Raw genomic sequence first — 27,209 nt, 5'->3', positions numbered from 1 at the left:
CATCCAGCATCCCATGTGATCACTTCACCCTGGTTCTCCAAGAGCTGTGCCTTCAGCAGGGGCTGGCTGGGCTGAGTTCTGTGGCTGGGTGCCTGCACTTTCCACCCTGCACCGAGGCACTGCACCTGGCCAGAACAAGAGCACAGCTTCCAGTTCAGGGCTGGTCTCTGCCAGCCAGCCTTGGGGTATTGTCTTCAGCTATCTACAGAAGACTGTATTGCTGTAGGAGAAGTTTTCTCCCTGTAGCAGTAGCTCCAGTTTTGGGTTGTCTTCTAGATTAGCCAGATATATTGTGAAATGTTCATTTTAGTTTCATATCTTTAAGTCATTACTGACTTTTGCTAAGCATCCCTTTGACCTTTATTATACCTCAGAGTAAGTCAGAAACAGCCTTGAAAGACAGGCGTTTATCACTAACTGCCTAAATTGTGCAAACATTAGGCTGGGATTATAATTAAAGGTCCTGTTTTCCTCCAGAAGTGCTGGTGATAAGGGCAGTTACTGGGAAAAGGCATGGAGAGTTGGCAACTGTTGAAAAGCACAGTAGATTCCTCACCATAGGAAATCCTGCTGTGCAGGAACCTGCCTATATGTGCTCTTAGGATGGTGAGACTGGAGCAGTGATCATTCAGCTTCACTGACTGTAATGCAGTGCTACTCATTTATGGTATGAACCTTCCAATCTCAGTCCTATATTTTCTTATGCCAAACATGTTTTTTTCTGAGCTTATAAGGCCCTTAACAGCTGCTCACTGACTTTCTTTTGTTTATTTATTTTGCTGTTGGCAACAGGATACCTTTTGAAAACCACACCTTTTCAAGTCCTTTGCTGTAAGGAGTGTATTGCTCACCAGTCAGTGGCCAGGACGCAAGTTTTGACAAAGGTCAACAGGAGAAAGGAAAGGCAGTCTGTCCCTGGTATCTGCTTGCAGAGCCAGTTATTCTGTTACAAGTCAGCTTCAAACAATCAGGACCAATTAACACTTTCCTCCATAACCAAAGCTCATCCCTGCCCAAGACAGCTTAACATCTCTGTCAACAACCCAAAAAATTTATCCCCAAGACAGAAAGACGACAAATAATGATCATGAACAGAAGACAGAAATTGCAGGTCACCTTGGCAGTGGTGAGGCTCAAGGAATTTGATTTTTACAGATGTGCAGAGAGCATTATTTGCACAGGAAAAAAAATCAGCATGCTCTTGAAAGTGGTGTTTGGAAAAGCTTTCAATAGAGGAGAGCAGGCAGAAGCCCTTCCCATGGAGCTGTGTCTGGGGAAAGGCACTAATGGGCAGCAGGACAATCTGTGCAGGGTATGACACCTACACAAAGCTCTGGAAAGGTGAGGAGGACAGCTGCCACATTTCAGAAAGCCCTTGAACAAGGAGGGAAGCAGGGCTTTTGTTGAAAAGGGTCCCTGTGGATGACAATCAGACCAGAGAGAGGTTCTCCTGATGCACACTGCTGATTCCCATCTCTGCCAACCAGGGAAAGAGTCACCCCGATCAGTGCCCTCCTTCCTGAGCAATAATATCTTCTACTTGTCCAGATTCTTCAGTGGCAAAGGAGGACAGGTTGAAATAGTCATTCTCTCCTCCTCAAGGTCATCTAAATCTTAAACAAGCAGTACTGTTTAAACCCTTCCCACCCAAACATAAATCCTAGCAAAACAATAAACAAATGTCTCAAATAGATAAAGAAATAAATACAAGTTCACAGCTGGACAGTGCATCTTTTTAAAACTGGTCTGTTCTCTATGAGGAACCACATTCCCTTCTTGCAAACAGCGTACTTCAGAAAAAAAAAAGAATTTATTCCATATTCATAGAAAAATACACTACTTGTATTAAATGTCCTTGTGCTTAGAAGGAGAACATGAAGTTTAATCCATATTCTGCAGCAAATTTTGAAGTAGTGGCAAGTAGAGAACAAATTCCCAGTATGGGAACAAAGTTCTTTGCTCAGTGCTGTCATTCAAAAGTCAAATATAAGAGTTGGTGTCCTGGTGTTTCCGTTTCTTGCCACATTTTCCAAAATGACTGTTGAAACAGAAGGGGAGAGGGGTGTCAGCGTGAAAAAACAGGAAAATATGCAGTTCAAGTTGTAGTCCAAGATGCAGTACTGAAACATTAAGTTTTTGCATAGAAAATTTCCACTTTCTTTAGTTTCTACACTGAATCAGGCAAAAGTTGTTAATGTAATATTCAAAGCCTCTCCTTGAAACATTAATGTATAGCACTAGATTCTCACATTATTTAGCCACGGTGTAAATATTCCCTGCATATCTGCAGGTCAGTGAAGAGTCTGGCTTGCTGTGTGCCAGGAGTGGGAAAGCTGTGCCCACAACCCTTCAGCTAGAAATCCATCTCGTGTCTTTTAAATGACTTTACGAATTGTGGAATTGCATCCATGATAATTGCATCCCTTCTTCACAGGATGCTTGATTGATGTAATGGCTGGTTTTCTCGAGCAGAGAGTTGCAGGCTGGGCTTTGCAGCACCTCTCTTGCACACTGTTTTGCTTTGTGTCTCTCCGAGAAAAATACAGATTTTATCACAATACATTTTTTTAACAGCCTTCCTTAGTGATACTGCAAAGTTCAGGTTTCTATTGAGGAAAATACCACCTGCTCATATAATACAAGCCCAGCTAGGGAATTTGACACTTGGAAAACATCAATACTTTATGACAGTTGGTAAAGTTGGAGGAGAACATCCTCAGGACACCTCACCCAAGTAAAAGTAAGAAAAAACATGTCATACCTTGGAAGTTGCTCCACATCCTCCACTGTCTCTGGTAATGAGATTCCCTTTGTCTCTGGTAAAAGCAATACTAGGAGCCCACAGACAGCTGCGAGAATACCTACAATGGACATTGAAGAAACACAAAAGCAATAAGAACATTGTTTTTTATTTTCAGCATTTATCCACGGAGAAAAGTTTATTCAGGTTAAGTCTGAAGTGTGATTTTTTTTTAAGTGCATCAGCTATGTCTAATCAAACACCTCTATGTTACATGAATTTAGCCTATTACAAAATCACTTGAGGGCTAGGAGTTTATTTGCCACCTGATCTCCCCAAAGGGAGATCTTAGAAGTCAAAAAACTGAGATAAGAGCACTTGGGCAAATGTATAAAAACAGCACTAGAACCAGGATAATATTTCTCACTTAAGAAAAATCTGCCTTTGCTCAAAGGGCTCTGTTATGTAGATGCATCTGTGTTTCTTGAAACCACTGGGATTTTCCTGAAATACTCTCTTCCTTTATCCACGGCCAAAGTAAATTATGTGATTCAGAAAAAAGATTCCTCCTTGGGAAACAGCATTCAGATACAGAGGCAATCTGAATTAGGAATGAATATTTTGGAATAATTTCCTGCATAGATATGATTTAAATAATGTAGTAAGTAGAAAATAGAGAGTATGAAGCAAAAAATCAAATGTTCCCTGACTGTTGCACAATTCAATCAGATCCTCTCTGATTTTGTAGCTGTTTACTTAAGACAGAGGGAATTCATATGTCTTTCAGAAGCAGCAGAATTTCATAATTAGATAATGTAAACACTATACTTCTATCTATGTCTTTTCTTGGAATAATGGTAATCTTTTAAAATGTCTTTTGTCTTTCCAACTTTGTTTTCAACTAAAGTTTTCATTAGTGCCAATTTCCCTTCTTATTCTATCCTTTTCATTTTGATTTTTCCCAGTCACATCTACTTCCCACAAGTCTGGATTAGCCACAGACTCCCGTGTCCTTGTTGGAAATAACTACTTTTTCCCCCCACAGAATTACTGCACAGGACTTACGTTTTTTCCAAAATGCAACTGAGGGAAAGAATTTGACAGGAATACAAAGTTATGGATAGTGCAATATCCATAGTCATAAATGTACCTATAAAAAACCTCAGATTTTTGATCAACCTCTACTCTTGGCAGCCTAAGCTTACTTCTCTGCAATCACAGAACCTAACTGTAAGGTTTCTCAGTTTTAAAGCACTTCACATGGTTTCTTTTCTGCTCCTTCAGCAGAATTATCCTAACAGACCTCACTCACTCTGTGCAGTGAAATCACATTTCACCCACTCACCATTCAGCCTCTTGCTCTAGTCATTAAGGTGCAGAGCAGCTGGTCTGAGGGGAAGGTGAGGCCACATACTGCTTTTACCCAGAAAGAAAAGCTATGTTAAGAGAAGAATATTTAAACCAAAAGAACATTGCAAATCAAATCTTACTGAAAATTATTAAAGGTAGCTCCAACCAAATGGCCGCTAATCGGAAAAGCAGGAATGGGGCTATGATCCCACCTAGATCACACAGACTTGAACACAGGGAAACACCAAAGTTTCTGCAAAAGACAAAAAGTACCAGATATTAGAGAGTGCTACTAAACAGATTTACCAGCAGTTTCAAGAGCAGAGTGTAGATTTACTTCCAAAATTATCTTATCAGCATATGTCATCCACATTTGAGCAGCGGCTATTCATCTGGGAAATTTTGGAGAAAACCAAGTTTAACTACTGGACAGTGAAATAGGAAATGGGGAGAAGCTGAGGAAAAAGCTGGAAGGTTGCTGGGAGCTTTTGACATACCTCAGCGTTGTAGGGTACAATTCACTGTTCACTAGATACACAACTTCAAAAGCTATTGTGATGCTCAGTCTTCCCAGCGTGGCAACTGTCGTTTTGAGCCATGAGATATCTGTTTATACAAAAAGAAACACTTTGATGAGAAATGTGCTCTGCCACACCAGCAGAGTATTTCTGAGAGGCCCAGGCTCTGTCAGCAGAATCAGTGCAAATCAGACTGAAAGGCCACTGCTCTAAATATCAAAATATGCAGGTGTTTATTGCTTTTAAACATCATGAGAGGCTGCTTTGGAGAATTACAAATCACTTGAGTTGACTGATTCAAGGTGCTGATGGGGCATAACAGCATGGGTGGGAGAATGAACATCATAAGCTTCCATGACCACATCCAAATTTTGCTCCAGAAAGGAGTATTTATCTATATTGGGATGTTATGCTGTAAGAAACACTGTTGAGTCACCTGCCAAAGCCTTCTGACCACAAGGAAGGTACCTCTAAAGTTGCATAGCATCACAGAATCATTCAGGTTGGAAAGGACTTTCAAGACCACTGAGTCCAACTGTTAACACAGCCCTGCTACTCCACCACTAAACTATATCCCAAAGTGCCACATCTACACATCTCTTAACAACCTCCAGGGATAAAATAATTCTCCCTAGAGCAGTCCACCTACTTACTCTTCATAATTTTTCTAGCCATTGCACATTAGACACACTGGTAATTATGCTACTCGTGGTCATCCTCCCCTTCCCTGGTGCTTGTCTTTGTACCTGGCACAACTGGCGCAGTCTGTACCTGACAGTGCCCCCCTGGCTCTGCCCAGCTCTCCCAGCTCCACTCAAGCTCCGGTGAGCAGCCGCTGCCCTGAATACATCAGTGGGAAGCCCTTGTACACCAGCAGGGGTGCAATGATCACACACACCCCACAGGACAGAATCACCCCTCTCATGAGCAGCCCTCAGCAGTCCAAGCGCCCTCTCTGGAGAGCTGGCGCTCTCTGGAAGTGCATCCCAAGGAATGCGATAAACACTTCTGCTGTGCCCTTTGGAGAGGACAGTCTCCTGCGTGGTCTAACCATGACTAGGCAGACAGGAAGGCAAGTGAAACAAGCCTGAACTTGGCACAAAGGGGAGCTCTGCCACTGGAGAGGGCTCTGGCAGTGATTGTGTTTTCTCAAAAGTTCAATAAGCAGAACAAGAAAACATTTCATTTTGCTCTGAACCAAAAATGAGACACTTGGGTTTATTTCCCTTCCAAAACAACCAAACAAACCCCCATCAAATTTCATCCCATGTTGAGAGACGCTGCTTTTGCCCTGAAAACTTCTGTTTTCTAAAACATATAAGAAAAACAAAGGCTGGAGAGAACAAAACAAATCCACATCATCTCCCTAGAACCCCTTCAGTCCATCAGATTCCCAAGGTGATGATGACGTCTGTGTGGATCCTCCCTCTGCCAGGGGACTCAAACTGTGTGAGCACCACAGTGTGATGGGACTCTCACAGCTCAGAGCTGTCACTGCAGCTCTTTCCATCTGTATAAACAGATTACTTTCAACCAGGACTTGGACCTCAAGTGCCCCATCTGCAAGTACCTTAATCCCCAGGCTGTACTCTCCTCACCTGGGCAGGGTCCTCTCAGCACTTCACCACTGCTGAGAGCAGGCTGTTGACAGCCCCATGACATAACTTCAGGAACTAAAACCTCTTAGGACAGCCAGGACTGTCCCTCACTTTGACAGGAACAGTTCTGGGGAGGAATGAGCCTTTCTAATGTCTGTTCAGCAGCTGGTCCTCAGCTACAGTAAGGCAAAGCATAATCCTATGGTTATATACAATTCAAAGCACCTCCAAATGCTTCCCTAGGGATAAAAAAAAAAAAAACAATACAAAAACAAACAAAAAAAAACCCAAACATGGTAGGGAAAACAATTTACAGAAAAGACAAGTGCTGAGAAGCCTTTGTGCAGTATCAGACCTTTTAGTTGTCCTTGAAACCAGATAAGAAAAGCTTAATTGAAAGCCATATCTTTCTCCCAGCCTCTTAGCATTGTCCAAACCCTGGGAGAGCAAGGGCAAGGCTACAATCTCTATGTTGTCTACCACAGCCCCTACATTGTGTTGTGGTTTGCATTGTTTTATTGGCAAACAAAAAGACTACCAAGATGACTCACCTAAATCACTGTTTTCTTACATCACTAAATGTGTTCCATACCCGGAAATGTATTTTCCCACTATGTTTGCATACTCTTCCCTTGCATTTGCCTTCAAAGAGAGTACAGGGCCTTTCTAAACATTTTCTCTAAGACTACCCCCAGCTGTTGCTCATAACCCATCAAAGATATACCTATTCCACATCCCAGGGCCATCTATATGTAAATAAGGTGTGCTGTTCCATGACTGTGGTGCTGCTTGTTATCACCAGATGCTTTTACTTTTATCTGCAATTTTGTGTGGCTCGCTGTCCCTGCTCAGAGAGGATTCATTGAGCCAACGAGCCTGCCATGGAGAAGGGAATTACCTTCTGGCAAGAAGGCAGTAATGAGACATGCAATTCCCGCCACGATGTTGCTCATGGCGAAAGGCAGGCGCCGGCCGATGCGATCGATTGTCACTATAATCAGGAAAGCAGCAGGCAGCTCCACAGCTCCTGAGATGAAGAAGTCTAGGTAGAGGTTTCCTCCAATAATTCCCAGGCGCATCACAAGGCCTTGGTAGATCAGGGCACTTGTGAACCTAAACAGCAAAGGGAAAATGTTGAGAGGCAAATAAATAAAAGTCACAAGAGAATCTTTCTTCAAAACCCAGCACCCTGGTGACAAGCTGGACTGACATGGGCACTCACCAGGCGTACATCAGGATGAGTGTGTTCTTCCTCATCTGGGGAGTCCTCACCAGGTCAAGAAAGGAGGGGTTGCTGACCTCCTCGTTGCTAATAGTGATCTGAGGAGACAAGTGAGCAGGAGTCAGCTGTTAGGGGTCAGGCAGGCACTGGGCCAGAGTTTCTGTGTAAACACTGTGATCTGCAATATTGCAGTCCAGCGAGCAAAGGTGCTGATGAGCAGTTTGCTGCTCATTGCACTCCAGAGCCGTGCACAGGTATTGGAACAGCTTATCACTGGACACAGCTGTGGGCTTTCCTTAATGTTGATCAAGCAAAAATCCATTAAAAAAATTCCCAATCTCAACTTAAAAATGGAAAAAATATTTCTTCCTTGTTGTTGACCAGGATTTTATTGGAAGGCAGTAAGTAGTCATTGTCACATCAGGACCACTGGGAGCAGATTTGCCTTTTGCCATAGGAAATTCAGAGGGTTTTAAAATACACAAAACCCTGTGCTGAATATGGCTTTTACCCTGATAGAAGAAGTATGAATTAATGGTCCTCATACTGCCTACAAAGTATAATAAATCTGTTCTCAGCTGCCTCCAATACAATCACAATGAGACAATGAAATTACTTGTTAGAAAGTTTAACACTAACAGAACAGAGCAGGATTTCACACAGTCTGTGTTTACCTGTTGAAATTCATTGCTGTAAATATTATGGAGCCAGAACACCAGCAGGGCCAAAGAGGGATTAGTTACATTGATCTAGGCTGTTTTTAACTCTGGCCAGCGGTTTTAATGGCAATGTCCAAGCCAGGTGGAAACACTTTGTTCACAAGATCCTTTGGCAAGTGAGGAAAACACAAGGAAGATAAGCACAGGTGGTTTTAGGCAGGGACAAACCATGATACTGGCCAAGAACTGGCAACAGCTGGGATTGCTATCAGCTCTCAAAACAGCTGTGGGGAACATGGGATTAAACCTGCTGTGCCATTTTAGAAGGACTTCAGACAGCCTTGCTGCTTTAACTCTCAGTTATTAATCCCTCCTGAGAGCAGGCCTAAGAGGGCAAGGAGAAGAGCAAACCCCTCTTTATTCCCACAGCACCTGCTGCTCACACGAGTGCAAGAGCCCAGGCCAGCGGGGAGACAGGAGTGAAAGGATGGAGAAGCTCAAGGTAACGTGCAGATCCACGATGAGAACATGGGTAAAGCTGAAGGCATTGCCTGGGGGTCTCATCAGCTCAGCCAGGGCTGAGCCCAAAGCTTTAACCCCTTATTTGTTTTATTATATGATAAGGTAGCACAGCTGCTTTTCAATGAGATTTGGCTGGATGGATTTACAGATGACTTTTTCATAACTGATTGATACAAAGCTTTGTAAGACAGACAGAGAAATGCCATGTTTGTTTGAAATTCCCTTCTACTCCCTCTCATTTTCTTCTGTAATCAGAGCCAAAAGTTTTCTTCAAAGCACTGCCACTTGTGCTGAATGCCAGAGCCCTTAGTGATGCAGGCTGAGGTTGCTGGGTTTGTACACTGCTCTTGGCTGTCTAATAATATGGTTATAAAGCTGCCATGTCTGTTGTTTATAAGAACAGGCTGCCAGCCATCAGTTGTGACTTTGTGCAAATATGGTTTTAGCTTTCCACAGGACTAGAGATAAATTCAGCACAACTGCCACTTGTATTTTTATGTCTTAATAAAGTCACAATAACCCCAAGCATGACTGAGCACCTTTTTATAGATGAAGAAAAAAAGCACGATGGAGAGTCAGCTCTTTGTAGGGGAAAAAATCCTCTTTTTGTTCTTTGAAGTCAAGAAGAACTTTGCTATTCACATCAGTGCAGTCAGGAATTCAGTGACAGGGCCCATGTTTCCAAAGATACACTATCTGAAAACCTTGGATGAAGTTTTATAACTTCCCTCATATTTTCATATTCCAGCAAAATTACATATCACTTTTTCCACAATAATATTTGTGTATATAGTTCTACACATGCATAAATCTGCATGGGCCATGCATGTTATTATGTACATCCATGTATGTATAATTTACACATGTAGATTAATGTATGCAAGAAATACAGATGTCTAGATATAGTCTATAGGGCAGGGAAAAAACTGTATATAAAGGGATGGGTTCAAACCACAATTGTCTTAAGAAGCAGCTCCTACTCAGCTGGTTGCAGCTCATTCTGGTTTTGGACAGAGACTAAGAGTTAGAAAATCAGTTTGAAAAAGCACTCCATGGTAGGATAAGTATGAGCAACTGGAAAAAAAGAGTTTATAATTTACAGTTAACTTAATGAACTCTGGTTGGAGTTGGCCTGTACCAGTGTCGTAACTCACAGAGCAAAAGCAGCAAATGTTTATCCTTTTTTCATACAAAGGTCATCTCTGGTTTTTGCATGCCAACAAAAACTCAAAGCTGCAGCATCCAGAGCTGTGTAAGGGACTTGGCCAATGAAATTGATACAGACATACTGGAAAATCTGAGCCCAAGTGCCTTGAGGGATAATGCCTCTTACTTCTCACTGTCCCCCCACACCTGCAGCTCTTAGTCTGAAATTTTGGAGGTGCTTTGTGAAACAGAAGTCTGATATCAGCTAATGTGAGAAATGCACTTCATCTATTACTCATGCTCTTCCTGGAGATGCTCTCTTTTGTCTGGGCACAGCACACAGGATGACAGGCATTCTATATTAAAAAGGTCTCAGGAACAGATCCAGCACAAATCTGGATGTGTGGAGGTTAATCTGTTGCAGCTGTGAGTGGCTTAGGGTCATGAGTGTGGATAATTTTGAAAAAATATAAATACAACTTAAAACAAAAAGCAAGGAAAGACACCCATCTTTCTGACAGGATGCTTTGAAAATGCTGATGTTCAGTGAGGAAGTGGGTGTAGGAATGCAGGGCTGAATGTGGAAGGGAAGCTGCAGCAGCACAATTTTCTGCTACATGACTTGGGACACGCTTGGCACTGAGTAATGCTGATCAGCAGGTGGGAATCTCACCAGTGTAAATGCCCCAGCCAAAGACAATAATTCATAGAATCATAGATTGATTTGGGTTGGAAGGGGCATTAAAGATCATCAAGTTCCAACTCCTTTGCCATGAGCAGGAACACTGTCCACTAGCCTAGATTGCTCAAAGCCTTGTCCACCCTGGCCCTGAACATCAAGGATGGGGCATCTATAGTGTCTTGGGGAATCTGTTCCAGTGCCTCATCACTCTCACAGTGAAGAATTTCTTCTTAATATCTTATAGAAAACTGCCATTTTTCGGTTTGAAACCATTGCCCCTTGTTCTGTTACTTCACACTCTTGACAAAAGCCTCTCTCCAGCTGTCTCCTAACTCCCCTCTAGGTACTGGAAGGTGCTCTAACATATCATTTCCTATTTCGTAAATAGTAATCTCAAATGGAGCTTCCTCAATTGTGAATTTTGCAGTGTATTTTCCCCCTATTGGGATGAAAGAAAATTGATACTTAAATTCTATTTTCATTTTCTCTTTCAGTTGTAAAAGAAAGTTCTAGAAAAGAGGCAGGAAAGTGGATCCTGCTATCTGCACTCTGTCACCTAAAATGGTAACTGCTGTGAAATAAGCTGAAATTGCCCCTCAGGTTAGTTTCCATCATTTCCCACAAGTTTTTTAAGTGGGAGTGTTATAAAAGAAAGACCTGATATATTGTTTTGCAAACTTCTTTTTTTTTTCAGCCCTTATATTTCCAACCAGTTCACTTTTACCATCTCGTAATTTACAAACTAGGTGTGGGACTGACGATCTTGTTCTGGTGTGACCCTTCAGGAGTGTTTTCCATCCCTTAAAAAGAATGCATTTTAACACCACTGAACCTTCCAAAGTTTAAGAAAGCTTAGAAAAAACCTCTAGCTCAAACACATGACTGTACCTCTGAGTAATGTGGTGAGAGAAATTTCCCATTGTGTTTTGCAATGTTGCGCATGATTTTTAATGCCTTCTCTCCCTTTTTGCGAGTCAAGAGCCAACGTGGAGATTCAGGAACCACCCTGTAAGAACACAAAAGTCATAAACAAGGCTTTAACCCTGTAACATCATAAGTAAACCAAAGTCTTTTATCTTTGTGTTAACACAAAACACACGGATTTTTCAGTCTCTGGGATAAAGAAACTCTTTTGAGGACTGCTTTGCAGTCAGTTTCCTGTAAAATATTTGATCCTAGTGGACAAGAAAGAAGAAAATAGACTATATCAATACTCTGCACAGCTGAAAAATCAAAAATCTAACTATTGTATTTGCACAATGGTTGTCAAAAACGTAACCAACAAGCAATGGAGGTTCCTGTAGAACAGCAACAATGAAAGCCAACGCTGAACACATGTAGTAAAATGTACAGCCAGATCAGGAAGCTTCTGGTTGCATCACTGTAAGGTACACACACACAAATGTATACATCTTTTATAAACTGAACACAAACCACTGACGTGTGTTTTAGTTTCTGCTAGCCTAGGGTTAAGAGGATTCACAATTTAAAAGTTCACAGACGGCAATGTTTAAGGAAGCAATGTCCAGGAAGAGGCTCTGTGGGTCAGTTTCTTTGGATCCATTCCATTGGATGGCCACAATGAGACAAGTGTTTACATGGCACAGCACTTTGCTTTCTCATCAATTCACAAAAAAGGAATTACAAATTACAAAATCAACAATGTGCAAATATCTTCTTCTTAACCTATGACATCTTCCAGTCTAGAGACTTGGGGCCACAGCAGGACTCTCAAAGTGCTAGAATAACAATAACAATAATGACAAGAGCAATGACTGCAACTTTACCAATAGTAGAGCAGGAAGAGGAAGTTGGGCAGTGAAATGGCCAGCTGGATCCCCTGCCAGGTGGGAATCAAGTATGCAATTCCAGGGAGAATCATAATTCCCAGGGTAAAGAATATCTGAATCACGATTCCAACAATCCGCTGATCAGAACCAACGATCTCCGTCACTGAGCAGAGACAAAGCAAAAATAAATCACACAGTAACAAATCTAATTTGGAAAAAAATTATTAGAGGTGGAACATAAGGAAGGATATGCTGTATCAGCTCATAGCATCTTGTCTTCATCATCTAGCCCAGCATCTTGTCTTCAGCAGTGTCAGCATGTCACTGTGGCTGTCCAGGGAAAACAGGGGTGACACCTCCTCATCAACTCACCCACCCTTCTTCAGCCAGAGAGGTTTCTGCCTGTTTGCTACTGAATCACATGGGGCCACAAGAGGGGGTTGAGATTGCACCATATTCATGACTGGGAAATTGTTTGCACCTTCCCTGGTGCAGTTTTGGCACATGCCCCAGACAAGAGGATCCTTCAGGCAGAGGCTGTTCCTGGCAGGTAATATGGAAAAGGTGTCTGTGGAGAAGAGAATTTAACCATACCATGCTGGTTGCTCTGAGGGCTAAGGTGTAATCCAGTTTGGTTTATTTACTGGAACCATTATAGCCTTTGTTGTTTGGGGGTTTTTTTAATCATTTGGTGGATTTTCTATTTTGTGAATGTGTCTAATAGCTCTGAAACCTATGCTCTTTTTTCAGGCAATATCCCATGGCCATGACATCTACAACTGAGGTGAGCAATGCATGAAGAAGTGTCTCCTGTTAGCTCTGAAACTGTCACCACCACATGGCCTTCAGAATAAAAGCAGAGGGTTTTACCTTGGTTTACAATACACAGAAAATACTTTCTTTTAAATGTATTTATTTATTTTATTAAAGGGGAGATAATTTTCGAAGTAACAATGATTTGGTTTGGCTCGCAATGCAGAGAGATATGACACCATAGTAAATTTTGATTTACTATTCATCATGTCTGCATAGCTCAGAGGCAAGTCTGCTGCCTAAAGGTAGCTGCTTAGCATTGCCTTCCGAAAGAGCTGGGTTGTATGTAAAAGCAAAGGGAGGTTATTGGGGCATCCTGAAACACAGATCAACAGCTTTGGAAATGTATTAATAGCAGCCACCCTCTTGGTGCAACCAAACCTATGATATGTTTCTTAAAATAGGTTAGGTTGGTAAATACTCTGGGTAGTCTCGGGAGATAAGTTGATCCCTGAAGGGATTTAGAAGGAATCACTCTATCTAAGAGTCGGGCACCTTGCTTAGGTCTGCAGTAATACACTGTCCCTCAGGATCTCAGCATCTCTGAATCTTCCTCTAGAGTCAGGCAGTCTGATCTGAGCACTGAAAAACACTCCTTTCTATTAAAGCTTGGCCATTTTAAGGAAGCCATGGGTCTGTCATAAAACATATTGCTGATCAGAGTACTTGCCAGAGTTTCAGGGTAAGATCTCAGTTTAAAACTGAGCCATGTGCATGGCAGTAAGGAAAAATGGGTTCTGGTCTTTTCACTGGATCTTGGACATGAGTTGCTCAGCAGTGTAACTTTGCCCAGAAAAACAAGGCTCCTCTGGGCTTGAGGTGCTAAAAGGGCTAGACTGGTATGTTTGTACATTCATCATCCCAGGTCCCACTGTGCTTATGTCTGGTTGCAATTCCACTCCCATTCATCTAAATTCCACTAGGAATTTTAAACAGTTGCCACAGGCCTCATAGACAACAGCAACAGTACAAGTTTTTGCCCTATATATTGATGTAATCACCGTTTTGATTTATAACAGTAGATTACCAAATGGCTGATTTTAAGTAAATGTGACATCCCATCTCTAGTAGGATGCCTTCCTCAACATCTTGCTCTTTCATGCTCTATGACTGCTCTGCTGAACCTGGCAGTCATTCAAGATGCCACAATATCCTTTCCGTGTCAAAAGGAAGCTTCCTATGCAAGGAGCTTCATTGCTGTAGACTATGGACTGATAAGCTATAATCTACCAACAGATAAACTATAATCTACCAAAGATGCTGTTTTGATGCTATTTATGAGAAAGCTTCCCTTCCTTTTCCCTTTTCAGGAAATAATAATCCATATATGGACCCTGGTGTCCAGCCTGACACTAAGCAAAGTCTCCCAGCTAAAGAATGAAAGCTGCAAGCCAAGCTGTCCTCTCAGGGAGGAAAAACATCTAACTCCTCTGAGCATCTGTGGAAGATGTTCAGACTCTGCCAAAATAAACCATGTTTGTGCATCCGGTTTATTTGGGGCTTGCTCTGTAGTTTTTTTATCATCCTGGTGATCTTCAGTGTAGTAAGAAAACCTTTATACATCCATAATCTATTCCTTCACCTCTTAAACATTGGATGACAAATGCATTAAATAGGATTGACTGATTCCAGGGCCAGTGCCTTGTTACCAATAAATAATACTATGCTGAACAGATGTAGTCAGAGTCTTTGCCCTCCAAAAATCCCTCCTTTTTCCAACCAAGAAAAAAAGAAGGCAATAGCTCTCACCAATCACATAGGCTGTCATCCAGGTTCCCTTGCCAAACATGCCTTGGAGAAAACGGAAAATCAAAAATACAGTAAAATTTGGTGAAAATGCCACTATGATACCACATATCCCAACTCCAAGGCAGGAGAGCAGGTAGATGAGGATTCTCCCATATCTGTTGAAAAAGGAAAAGAAAGTGAAAATAATGAAAAGACACAAAGATTTTTTCTTTTCTCTAACATTTTATTTCAATGCTAGATCTGAAAGTGCCTGTGTGAGACCAGTCTTTTTCCAAAGGGTGGCTCTCTGAAACTTTGTAATCTTGGCCCCTGGGATATGTAACTTTTTTCCCTCTGGGAGTTATCACTGTCTTTACATCACTAGTTTCAAAACAAAATTCACCAGTCCCCATTTTGTTTTAAAAACTGTTTCTCTCTTTGTACCTAAACTATAGCCCATATTTTCTAGTTCAGGTTTTTTATCAAGTTTAATCTGATCAGGTTTTTGATAAGGGCAATTTTTATTGAAAATTTCTGTTTTCACAAATTAGTCTCCTAATAATAAATACAGCCAGTGGTGTGAAAGTAATTTCTGCTTTAACTACCCTATGTGATTTTCTAGGTTTGCTTTAGGTTTAAACAGCTTATTTTCAAACTCTGCCTAATGTGTCCAGTGGTCTCATTTTCCATCAGGAAACATAATTGTGTGCCCAAGGTAAACCATAATTTAAAAAAAAATCCTCCTATAGTTTCATGGAACTGTGTCCTTGGAACACAACTAGATCTTTTCTCCATTGTTGATGTTTTAAGAAGAAACTGCGAAAAATGATGTTGTTTTTTATATTACTATAAAGTATTTGCAACAGTATTTGTTTGTTCATTTTCTTTAAAAGGTTTCATGAGAAGAATTAGTGCAGGAAAAAACCCAGGCAATTTTCAACCAGATCCATTCTTTTGAGGGCTGTCAAGGAGACAAGAGTCAAATGATCTGGCTGCAGCACATTTTGATGCATTGTTGATATACAACATTCACAGCTGTACAGTAGTTACATTATGCTTAATACACAAGTACTCTTATATATATTATTTTAACAATTGGCTCTAATATCTCTGCTCTTTCACAGTTTTAAGGTGCTAGTATCACAATTGCACAGCCAGACACTGAGAAAAGGTATCTTAAGTTAGTCAGTGCCATGGCCTCTTTTTTTGCTTATCTTTTTCCCTTATTACTATATCCCTTGGAAAGATAGGGTTCCCTTGAAAGTCCTTTTTGTTTGCTAGTTCAAAATTTTCTGAGATTACGTTACAGATAAGTCCGCCCATGAAGAAATAATACTGTAAGTTATTATTATTACTACAGATACCAAAGAAAATATAAACCAGGCAGAAAGTATTTAACAGACTGAAGAAAAATGCTCTGTCATTGAAATCAACAGTGGTGCTCTCAGCCAATGCACAGGGTGACAGGGTCCAGATGTGCATAGGAAGCATTGGAAAACACAAGAAAAGCTCATTTCATGGCATTTTAAGGTCCAAACAGGACCAGTAAGTATGATTGCATAAAGTTTCCAGCCTGAATCAAAGCAAAAGTTATATTGGCTGGATTTTGTTAACACAGTTTGGGGATGTTTATCCAAAGTGAATTAAACCTGCAAAATATTGACACATACCTATTGCAGGTGATACTGGAAATTATTTCACCTCCCAACAAAACAAAGGACAGCAGATCTTATACTGTACCTGTCTGCAGCATAGCCCAGGATGAATGCACCAGTCAGGAACCCCAGATTGAGGATGGCCTGTGAGAGATCCAACATCCAGGCATTGCTGCACACAAGATCATACTGTGGGAACAAGGGAGAGGCATAAACACCCAGGTGGGTCATTTGTCACCCTCAGGACAAAACACTATACAACTGCATGGGTCCACACAGGAAGGGGAAAAGGAAGGGGAAGAGGACGGGAAAGCTCAAACATACTTGCTCAGTAACAAGCAGCAGTGGGCCCATAGCAAGCACACTTCAAGTGGTCATGAAGACAGGAGGAAAGCTCCTCCTTGCCAAAAGGATGCTGCCTTTCATGTATCAGTTGTCCAGATTTGGAAAGCAAATCACTCTTTTGCAAACAGGACTGTTAAATACGTTACCAAGGCAAAGTTCTGACTTTGCTCGGTGCAGAATAAGGGTCCACAGCTATTGCCAGTGAAAACATCATCTTATAGAAATGGTTTGGTTATTCTTCTTAGTGCCTTCTAGATGAAAGCAAAAACATGTCTCTGAGAAAAGTGAAAACAGATCTAGGACAATTTGAGACACGTTGAATAAGTATTTTCTTGGTGTAGCTTTCTCAGACTTCTCTATTCCTTGTACTGCAGCATCCATAACTCTCTAGCACACTAAAGGGGATGGGGATGGTGATGTGTGCAGGCAAAGGGAAGTGGGGAGTGGTTGAGAGGAAGGAAGGGACTAGGAACTAAAACTAGAATAAAACTAAAAACAAAGTAATTCAATAGATGGCACAGCATTGGAAATTACTTTAGAGGTTCTTGGAGAATAAAGAAGTATTAACCACTGCAGACTATACGGGATTTGGGAGGTTTCAGTCCATACCTGGGGTAATCTTTGGAACAATGAGGCCTCGGGACCAAAGGAAGCCACAGACAACAGCAGCTGCCACCATTTACCCTAGAGAGATCCTTTTGCTTTCAGATGTGTCTTATAAGAAATTTTTTCATCTCAACAAAGTGCTGGCTGCTGAAGCACACACAGTGTGCCACATTTGTGTTCACCAGCATGTGACAACACCACTGCTCGAGCACTGTGCTTGAACAGAATGGCCACAGGGTGGGCTACAGAGGTAGCACCCTCTTCTGCCATTTACAGTTCTCCAGACCCTAAAATTTAATGTCCTGAGCCCAAGCTCTATCTCAGCCCATTTTCATGGTGTAATGTCCAGAGAGGATTATCTGGGCCTGAGATCCCAGAGGTGCCTGTGCAGGACCCACAAGGGGCATCTCATAGGTCTCCAAGCTGACAGACATCCCACCTCACGGATGTTAAACAAAGTCATGGGTTTGATGTCAACCCCATTACTCCAGGGAGCCTGACTGGCCACCTTTCAGCCAAGTCAAGCTATCTGCACCTGGTTTCCACTTCTGTAAATCTTGAGCAAGAGCTGCAGAAACCTCTGAGAGGAATAAAACCTGCTCTCAGCTGTCATACTCAAGGGCAATTACAATGCTTTCCTAAAATAGCCTGAACATGGAGCAGCACCTTCAGATTTCAAATGCTGCTTAACTTCTTGCTTTTTGAAGCTATGACAAGCCTGGAAAATAGCATTAAAATATGTATCTTTGGAAAACAGGGGGGATTTAAGAGAATGACCACTAAAAGAAGATTTTTAGAACACAATGCAATTGCCTGTGCTGATGCCAGAGGTTGGGACTGTCCTTGACCCCTTTCAAAAAAAAAAGTATTTATTTTTAAATTATTTGATCTCTCTTTACTGTAAACAGACAAGGAATAAACTATCATGAAAAAAGGCAGGAGAACAAACACATGCCAGAAAGGAAGGAGAAAGTATCTTTAATGGAGAGGACTTTTTCATCTGTACAGCAATTTCCTATGATTTATGCTGCAGCTGAAACTACCCCTACACTAACACTATAGTCAAATATTGTATGTATGCTGGGAAATAGGAACATACAGAAAACTTCTAAGGAGCTATGGGCTCTTTCTGAAGATTAGCAGCAATACACTAACTGTTCTTCTAAGTTAGTCCTGCACTTTGTCATTTTCTAAGCACTTAAATAAATTCTGGTACAGATAAGCACTTCTGTTTGCCTGACGTAGCACCTAGCATTGAAGTCATCATCCTGCTAATGTCTTGGTTTTCATTTGCAAACATAACCTTTAGAGGGGAATGTAACCTTTAAAAGAGAATTGAACACCCTGCAGAGATCTTTTCTTTATCCAAGCTGCCTGTCAGATCCACCTCACTGCTTCAGCTGTGACCCGGTTTGGTTGTGCCTGAAAGCTATCCTTATATACATCCCTTGGATAAAAATCGTCTGCAACAGTTTACCCACACTTTCAGACTGCCTCCAGTTACTCTGTAGTCCTCCTGCATGACAACCCTACCAAACACCTCCCATGATCCTTGCTAGCAGCCTCCACAAAAGGTAGTGGCATGGTGCCTCCTCTCTGTTTCTGAACACTCATACGCCTATCCATGTTTACATGGTGGCTTGTGTTTACTCTTCTAAAAATGCTAAAACATTTATTTCAGTGCCAGGGGGCAGGGGGAGAAGGATATGGAAAAGTACAGTAAAGCCGTAGGTTTTTCTTCCCCTGATCTTAAGCCTCTTTGTTGTTCTGCACAGCACTGGCTACACCCTAACAGTCCCTGTCAGACCCCAGAGAGCTGCCTCCTCACTGTAATCATCAAGCAGTTGATACCTCAGCTGGCCAGCTCCAGCCAAGGGCACATCCTCTTCCTGGCATTGCTGTGCTTCCCAGCCAAGCCCCTCACTGCACAAGTGCAGGCACCCAGCACAGACCCTTTCTGTTCAGGGAGTTGACTAAAAACTGCCAAACTGGTAAACAGTCCACTTCCTCCCTCCTTTTCTCTTAGCCTTGATGATGAGCTGCCATTGTAAGCAGAAATGAGGTGCTGCCATCACAGACAAGGAGCAGGAACCATCTCTTTCAGGACATTTCTCTGTAGTGTCCCTAATAGATAGGAAAAATAGCTCTGTCCACCCTGCCAGCCTTGCAGTCCATGCAGCCATCCACTGCTGGTTGGAAATACATCCCTGTGATGAACGTTTGCATACCTGCTGAGGCTTGGACACCAATGAGATGCTCAGATTTACAGAAGCAGTGGTGTGACTGGAAGGAACAGCACTGCTGTGCTTCACTGATCTATAAAGCAGCAGCAAACCACCTGAGTGGTGAGATGTCTGTGGGAGAAGGAAGAGGCTTGGCATTGGCTCCTTGTAGCTCATTAGTGGTGTAATCACTGTAGGAAGGAGTGGCAACTGGCTGAGCTTGTACATGACTAATGACTGGGAAATATGGGGCTGTGGCCACTTCTCACTTCTTCATAGCTTTGGAACAAGGCAAACATTTTCCATTTTGGTTTGACCTACAGACTAACCACAAACTTGTAATTCCTGGTAAATGGCAGACCTTTATTTACTTCAGCACACATATCCCTGTAGAAATATATTGTTTTAAACCACAATATGCCATTAAAAGCTCCTCAAAAAGTAGCAGCCTTGAGTAGGAGTTTTGAAGCACTTTACTGCCTGTTACAATTAAATTACAAACCAATGGATTAAACTCAATGGTCAATAAAGAGTTTTACAGTGATTCCCCAGCCCAATTGCAGCATCATGTCAAGAGTTCACACACACATTTTAAATGGCATTCATAAATTTGACCAAAAAGAGTTTGGTTTACCCTTTCACTCCTAGTGACAAATGGTTCAGTGAAATATTCATCATTTAAGGAAACCCAGGGAGACGCTGACTGTTGCTGAATGTTCCTTACTTGTTGTTGGGCAGCTCTTTCTCCACTTGTCTTGTCCACTGGCCTTTCAAACTGCAATCTTTCCCGCATTCTAAGTGCAACAAACCTCTCTGCAAGTGCATGCAGTGGAAAGGGAGAAATTACTTGGTTTTTCTCTTTCTGTTAAAGCTTCGGTCACAGTGCTAAGGGATGAAGCAACTTTCCTTCTCCGTGTCTTGTTTCAAGCTGAGCACTTAACAGGACAAGCAGAGTGAGTCTCTACTCTGCTTCCAGGACAATGGGACTCAAGGCCTGAGGAACAGATTAGCTTTGAAAGCTTTGTAGGTTTCTCTCCTGTGCATGACCCAAAGTCCAGCCACTACCTTTGTGTCCCTGCCACACAGATCATCTTATTCATTGAGTCTCCTAGGACAGACTCTGTTCTGTTCTGTACTTCTCTTTTATTTACATTGCTTCAGGGCCAATGCAAAGAAGGAGGCAGAGAAACTCACCATCTCCTAATGGGGTAAAAGCAGCAGCTGTCCTCAAAACAATAAGAAAAAGACTGAACCCTTAACTAGTACCAGTGGGCTCAATGGCAGTGGAAAAAACCCAGTCCCACTGGCATAACACCTGCAAACAACTGCTCTAGCCCCTCCCATACAGAGAAATCTTAGTCAGAGTTTCATAAGAAATTCTGCAATTGCTGCTTCCTCTGCTCTCTATGTGCCCTTTTCCCCTTTCCCTCCACTAATTAGTATTAATCCCACCATGACAGTGAAAATAAGACGGGATATGCTGCCATGCCAGTAACAACAGTCACACTAGATCAACAATTTGAGGGTGAATTTAGTTGTTTATTCTCTTGAAAGAGGATAGCAGAAAGACCATGTGTGCTTTCTCCACCCTGAGTTTGACTGACGTTATCTCCTTCTCTAAGGGACTGTAAAAAACCATGAGAAAAACATTATTTGTTTCCTTCCAGGTTTCTCTGCGAATGTTGACTGATATTTTCTGAGATGGCCAGCGAGCAGAGAAGTACGAAGATTGGTTCCCAGCAGGTGTAACAGGCTGTGTTCAGATGATTATTTTTCCACCTCAGACCTCACACTTTGGGAACAAACTATTGTTAGTCTTAAAATGACATTACCTACAATGTGAAGACTTGCTGCAGATAGGACAAATTGGAATCTGTCCCTTCTGCTCAACTCCTGCCAACAAAGGCTGAAATAAATGCTGCCCAAAATACACCCAGCTGTGCTGTAGCTGGTGATGACCATATAGATCTCCGTCTTCCTTTCCTCCACCACCTCAGGCCATTCCACCAGCAGTCACAATTGTAACTCATGCCCATGCCTCGAGGAGTCATCAATGACAAAAATGTCTGAAGAAAATGGCTCTCCCTTTGCACATGATTTCCAGCCGCCCTGTCACAAAGTGCTGAGTTTGTCTCCACTGGGATAAAAGTACATAGTGCCAAAGCCCAGCAGTACTAAAGATCAGTGATCCCATTTTCAGCATAGTTTCCTGGGAGAATTAGGCTCATTTGGTATGTCCTGGATACAGGGGTCCTTCACAAGGCTCACCCAGCAGGACTCCGCAGGCAAAATGCTTTCTGTTTCAAGTGCTGCAGAGCTCGGGCAGTGACCTGAGCCAGAGCATGAGGTTGTGGCACCATGGTCCACTGCAGTCTCCCAGCACCCCTGTTTTTTCTCCATCTCCATCTGCTGCCCAGAAACACAGCCCTTTCCTTCAATCCACCCTCTATAAGAGCTGCTGCTGACACCAGCCTTCCCTCCTGAGCAGTGCCAGACACCTGCTGGGACCAGAATCATTTCAGATGGTACCAGCTGGCATGAGCCAGGAATGGATTTAGCTTGATAATTTACCCCCTCAGCTTCCCTCTCCAGGCAAAATCTGAGAAGCCACTGCATTCCCATCCTGCTGATGATGCATGCAGCTGCATCTTTCAGTTTCACAGGGAGATGTGGAAAAACCCCCTCAATTAAACCAGAGCAGATAGCACTGGGCCAAGGTTCCCTGCACAGATCCACCACCTGCAGCACAGCTGTGTCCCAAAATGCTATCTTGAAACCTTTATGTCAACCCAGCTCTAGTTTTTTCAGTCCTAACACAGTGCTGATCTGTGTGTGCAGCACCAGTGACAACTTTCTCGAATCTGGACTGAAACACAGAAAAGCCTGACCTAAAGCAATGGGGCACAGAAACCCTTGGCCATGTCACTGCAGAAGTGGGGACCTATTCTCAAAGGCCATTGTACACCAAAAGAAAATTTTAAGAGGGAATGTTTAGCAATACTGTGCTGCTCATCACTAGAAAAAGGTAACTGGCTTTGCCATGTGTTGCTCCTCTGATGATTTCTTAATAAAATTTAATCTTCCCCTTCAACGCTGTAGGAGGAAAGTCTTGGTATGTTCTCCCAGAACCTTGCTGTTCCTCAACACTGAGACTCAGAAGTCCTGCAGGAGCAGGTGATGCACAGAAACACAGCCCAGATACTGCTTACAAAGAAGTGTGCGCTTTATATCAGTCCACAGTCCCCTTTTCTCCTTTGCTTCCATCTGCTGATGTTACTGTGAACACCTTTGATAAGACAACTATGTAAGATGAGAATGGCCAGTGAGCAACAAGAGCAGTGAAGTCAGGCACCACAATGTCATTCATTTCACAGCTCCTCACAAATCAGTCTATCCAGCCACATGATTTAGCTTCTGAAGGATGCTCAGAACTTATTGTAACAGCCTGTGGTTTGGCTGCAGACCTGCTGTGGGATCTCTTTTCTCAGAGAAGGCTTTACATGCCTCCTTTTTCCCTCTGAATCTCCTGCCACACTGCAAATCCACACTGGATCTGTGCTTGCCATAGGCCTGGAAGGACTCCTTAACTACACTGACTTTTCCCCCCTTCTTCTCTCTTTCTCCCTGAACATACATCCTGAGACTGGTTTGTAACTCATCCTTTTAACTTTGTCTCCCTGGTCACTTCCAATGTTGATTCAACAAGACATAAAATGCCAGAAATCTTTAGTTGAAAGAAACAAAAAGATTTCTGCACACATGGACAAAATGAAGCATTTACAAGTAGATGGATGAAAAAGTAAGTCTTTGGTGAGCTAATTAAACAGAGCCTTAACTGAGTCATGGTTTTTTACAGACTCAGCTGGGAGAAAAGAGACTAAATTAAATCTGGGATTGAAATTGTCTTTGCTGGATGTGTAACTTATTAATAAGATATCAAGCTCCTTTTAGTAGCTGATCTCAGAGGAATTGAGTCAGGACATGCATGCCACAAGCTTCCTTTTTAGATGAAGAAATCAAGCCTCGTGGGATACGATTTATCCAGAAAATGTTGCAAAAGTGGGAAGAGGTTCCAAGTGGCACAGGTCACAGCCCAGCAGCCTCCATCCGAGGTGGATTTGGCCAGCAAGAGTGTCTCTAGGAGTCACAGTGACACCGATGGTGGGACCTGCTGCCCTGGCACAGGGGAGAGACAGTCCCAGCCTGTCATTCCTTGCAGGCTGTTACTCCATGGTTTTCCCAATATGCACCTTCGGGTGTACAGGTGAGGAGCACTTTCCCAAGCATTCCTTCATCCCTCCTCCCTTCCCTGGCCCTGCAGGGTCTCCCCAGCAGAAAAGAGGAAGAAAGTGCAGATGGACGAGATATTTGCCAAGAACATTGGACCTTTCACTCCCATTTATTGCTGCAAGACAAATACTGGATTCCTTTTCCCATAGCTGTATCCAGTGGCTCATTGCTGCTGGAAAATGCCTGTGGCTTTGTTAGATACACAAACTGCTGCTATAAACGGACTCTGAGCACAACCTTATGGACACAACCTATATGCTTTCCTATAGGCTGATGGGGAAAGAGGACAACCACAGAAAACTAATTTCTTTATTTTTATTTTTAAGGTCTAACTCCTCACAGTTCCCCAGCAGAGGTACCTTGGAGGCAGCAGGAGTATAAACATCCCACAACAGCCATGTCCCATGGATTGTTCCAGAGCCAGGCTGCAGCTCACAGGCACCATTTGTCCTCCTGCCCACCCAGCCCTGCCTTCCACTGCCAACGTGTGAAGAGATATGTCATTATGAGGGACCAAAGTTTGACACCAGCTCCCTGCATGTCATTTGCAGCCCTCTGAGCAGCCTTGATTTCACGGATCATACACAAAAGTCAGTTCTGAACCTTTGCTCGAGGCCAGTCAGGTGCTCTGATTTCCCCTGAGCAGAGACCCTGGCTAAAACTGCTCAGGTTGCATGCAGTGCTCAGGGAAAAAAGCTGCTGCTATGGGCAGCTTGAGGCCAGCAAGTGGATACAGCAGTCCCAGCTGGACGGGAGGAGGGTGGTGAACTGAGAGGATGGGATAGGCATCTCTTTCCAGTGTTTGCTCAGGGCTTTGCCTGCTGTGCCATGCTCTGTGTTTCAGAGGACACAGCTCCACTGCAAGCACCCAGTTAAAAACCACAGCAGGAGGCTCATGAGACAGAGAGGAACCAGAGCCCTCAGCTGTGCTGACACATTTTGCAGTGCACCTTGCTTATTTCTGAGCCAATCCCTCTAAGCACACTTTGTATTTTTCATCACTATATGAGTGACAATTGCTGTCAGAATGACCCTGAAAGACACACTCGTAGTGTGCAGACTGTATTTTGCAGACAGACCACAGCACATCCACAGCTCAATTACAGATTACACAGAGGATCTCCTAGGAAAGCATCTTCAATGGCCTTTTGAAGCCTCATTAAAAAATCACTGCATTTGCCAGTGGTTACCACTAGTGGTAATAGCCTGCTGTTCTCTGGCACTGAATTCAGGAAAAGTTGAATGTTAGCTTTGGGTAAAAATGTGTATTTGTTTTTTGGTTTTTTTTCTCTAGTAAGCACAATCACTTCTGCTGACTCCTGCCAGATCTCAGGCAGTCTGCCACCTGTTTGTTTTTTTTTTTTTTTAATTACCTGCAAACTGAAAGATTCAACACTGGAAATACATAAAATAGATAATGTACATAGATCCAGGTCATAGTGTACACATCACTTCTGCTGACTCCTGCCAGATCTCACGCAGTCTGCCACCTGTTGTTTTTTATTACCTGAAAACTTAAATATTCAATACTGAAAATATAGAAAATACATAATGTACTAATGTAATAATAGATAATTGATCCAGGTCATAAAGTACACCTGGAGTTTACACCACCGAAGTTCCTGGCCCAAAACTGAGCACCAGGAGCCTCAGCTGCAAGGACTTAACTCTGTTTTAATCTGACGTTCCTCTACAGACAGAGCAGTATCTGTGCAGGGTATTTGACTTTGCATGGGCACTTGGCTTTGGACAGCTACCTTTCATATCAGCTCACCTTTTCCTAAAAGCTTGATGCCAGCACTAGAGCATACTCATTGTCCCAATGTGCCTGTGACTCAAAATTAAATAAATCAGGAAAGGAAAAGCAGCCAGCAAAGCAACGACCCTTGCATTAGCAATCCCATTTTACTGCTGCAATCCCACACCAGGACAGAAGCCGCTGATTAGAGGATGGGAGTTTTCCTTACCTCGCTGACGATGGAGGAGTGGGGCTGCTCATACACCCAGCTATCGTGGCAAGCGGCGAGCGGCAGGCTACCCGTGCTGCGATTGCCATGGTGGGTGAGAGGGCTGCTGCAGCTGACAGAGGTGTCCCAAGTGACATCCAGCCTCTCACACTCCCCGCTGACCGACTCGTTCCCCAGGTGCAGGGGCAGTACCGTGAAGTTTCGTTCCTCTTCCAGTGTCCAGCCACATCGTTCACTTAATTCAGCAGCCCCGGGGATCCTGCACCAGAAGTTGTCTGGTGCTGGCCCAAGGAAAACCACGCTGGCGAACAGGGAAGAAAAAGTTATGCCTGTCTGGCTAAGGAGGAAAAAGACCCTCTTTTGAAATCTTCCGAATTCCCCAGCCTCCTTCAAAACCTCATCAAAAGATGGCATTATGTGAGGTGATCCGTCCGCTTGCAGCAGCCCGGGAGATGGCAGAGTTTTCTTTCACACTTCGCATCGGCTGCCGGCACTGCTTATAAACGTGACGATCTCGCCTCCCCTCGCTCCTCTCTCCTCACGTGCACACGCAGACACACAGACACAGACAGACAGACAGGCACGGAGACATGCGATGCTGCCGGTGGCATGAGCGGAGCCGGAGCGGGGCACGGCTGCAGGCAGACATGCAGGAGCGCAGCCAGCACAGCCGGGGACACACAAGGCGCGACAAGTGGCACTGGGCTCGCACACCGCCGGCGAGAAGTCCCAGCTACAGAGCACAAACAGTTTGTAGGAGAGGAGGGGCGTGCTTTTCCTATTCATCCCGAATGTTAAACAGATTATGTAATAAACCCGGTTAACTCCTTCGGGGAGGGCGAGCCGCAAATGCCAGGTCCCGCAGCAGTTGCGAGAAATTAATAGGTGCAAGGATGAAGTGGAGAGATAAATGGGAAAGAGCACAGAAGCCGTTGTAAAAAGCATCAGCCAGTGATGCAGGCTCTCTGCAGGATGGCAGGGGCAGGAAAACAGTTGTTTCAAAAGATCTATAGTCTTTCCTTCCACAAATAGAAATGCCGCGGCAGTTTAATTACTTCTCCAAGGTGCTACTTCAGCATCTGTACACACAGTTCCCAAGAGCCTTTTCCTTCTGTGGCATAAAGTCAGAGTCCCAAAATGCAACCATCAAAAATCCAAGATTTTTTTTTAAAGTTTGATCTACCTGTTCAAGAAGGGTTATGACCTTGCTAATTTGAATTCCACGAAGTCTTCAAAATACTTAAAAGATAAATGACAGTGTTTCTTCCTCAAAAATGAATGGAAAACAAACTATCTCACTTTCCTACTCAACTGTTTGTTTGAGAAGGGGGAGAAGGGAAGAGAGAGCCAGGACTG

The 27,209-nt window shown here is 43.1% G+C and overlaps 1 protein-coding gene and 1 long non-coding RNA gene across 2 annotated transcripts; one reads left to right on the top strand and one right to left on the bottom strand.

The window, feature by feature from the left end:
- Positions 1 to 1,791: 1,791 nt before the first annotated feature.
- SLC22A3 (solute carrier family 22 member 3) lies at positions 1,792 to 26,589 on the bottom strand. Its single transcript, XM_085055885.1, has 11 exons — positions 25,854 to 26,589; positions 16,509 to 16,612; positions 14,790 to 14,944; positions 12,225 to 12,390; positions 11,326 to 11,443; positions 7,429 to 7,526; positions 7,105 to 7,319; positions 4,588 to 4,696; positions 4,231 to 4,343; positions 2,762 to 2,861; positions 1,792 to 2,038 (listed from the first exon to the last, which is right to left on the bottom strand). The coding sequence occupies exons 1-11, from the start codon at positions 26,265 to 26,267 to the stop codon at positions 1,981 to 1,983; spliced, it is 1,650 nt and encodes a 549-aa protein (XP_084912011.1). The 5' UTR covers positions 26,268 to 26,589; the 3' UTR covers positions 1,792 to 1,980.
- On the top strand, positions 8,408 to 14,796 carry LOC146439771 (uncharacterized). Its single transcript, XR_014850898.1, has 3 exons — positions 8,408 to 8,589; positions 12,978 to 13,011; positions 14,351 to 14,796. It is a non-coding gene; the product is annotated as an uncharacterized LOC146439771 (long non-coding RNA).
- Positions 26,590 to 27,209: the final 620 nt, after the last annotated feature.

Source organism: Lichenostomus cassidix, chromosome 3 (assembly GCF_008360975.1).
Source record: "Lichenostomus cassidix isolate B80296 chromosome 3, HeHo_3.0, whole genome shotgun sequence".
In the NCBI taxonomy this organism is placed as follows: Eukaryota; Metazoa; Chordata; class Aves; order Passeriformes; family Meliphagidae; genus Lichenostomus; species Lichenostomus cassidix.
This window is presented reverse-complemented; position numbering and strand designations above follow the sequence as displayed.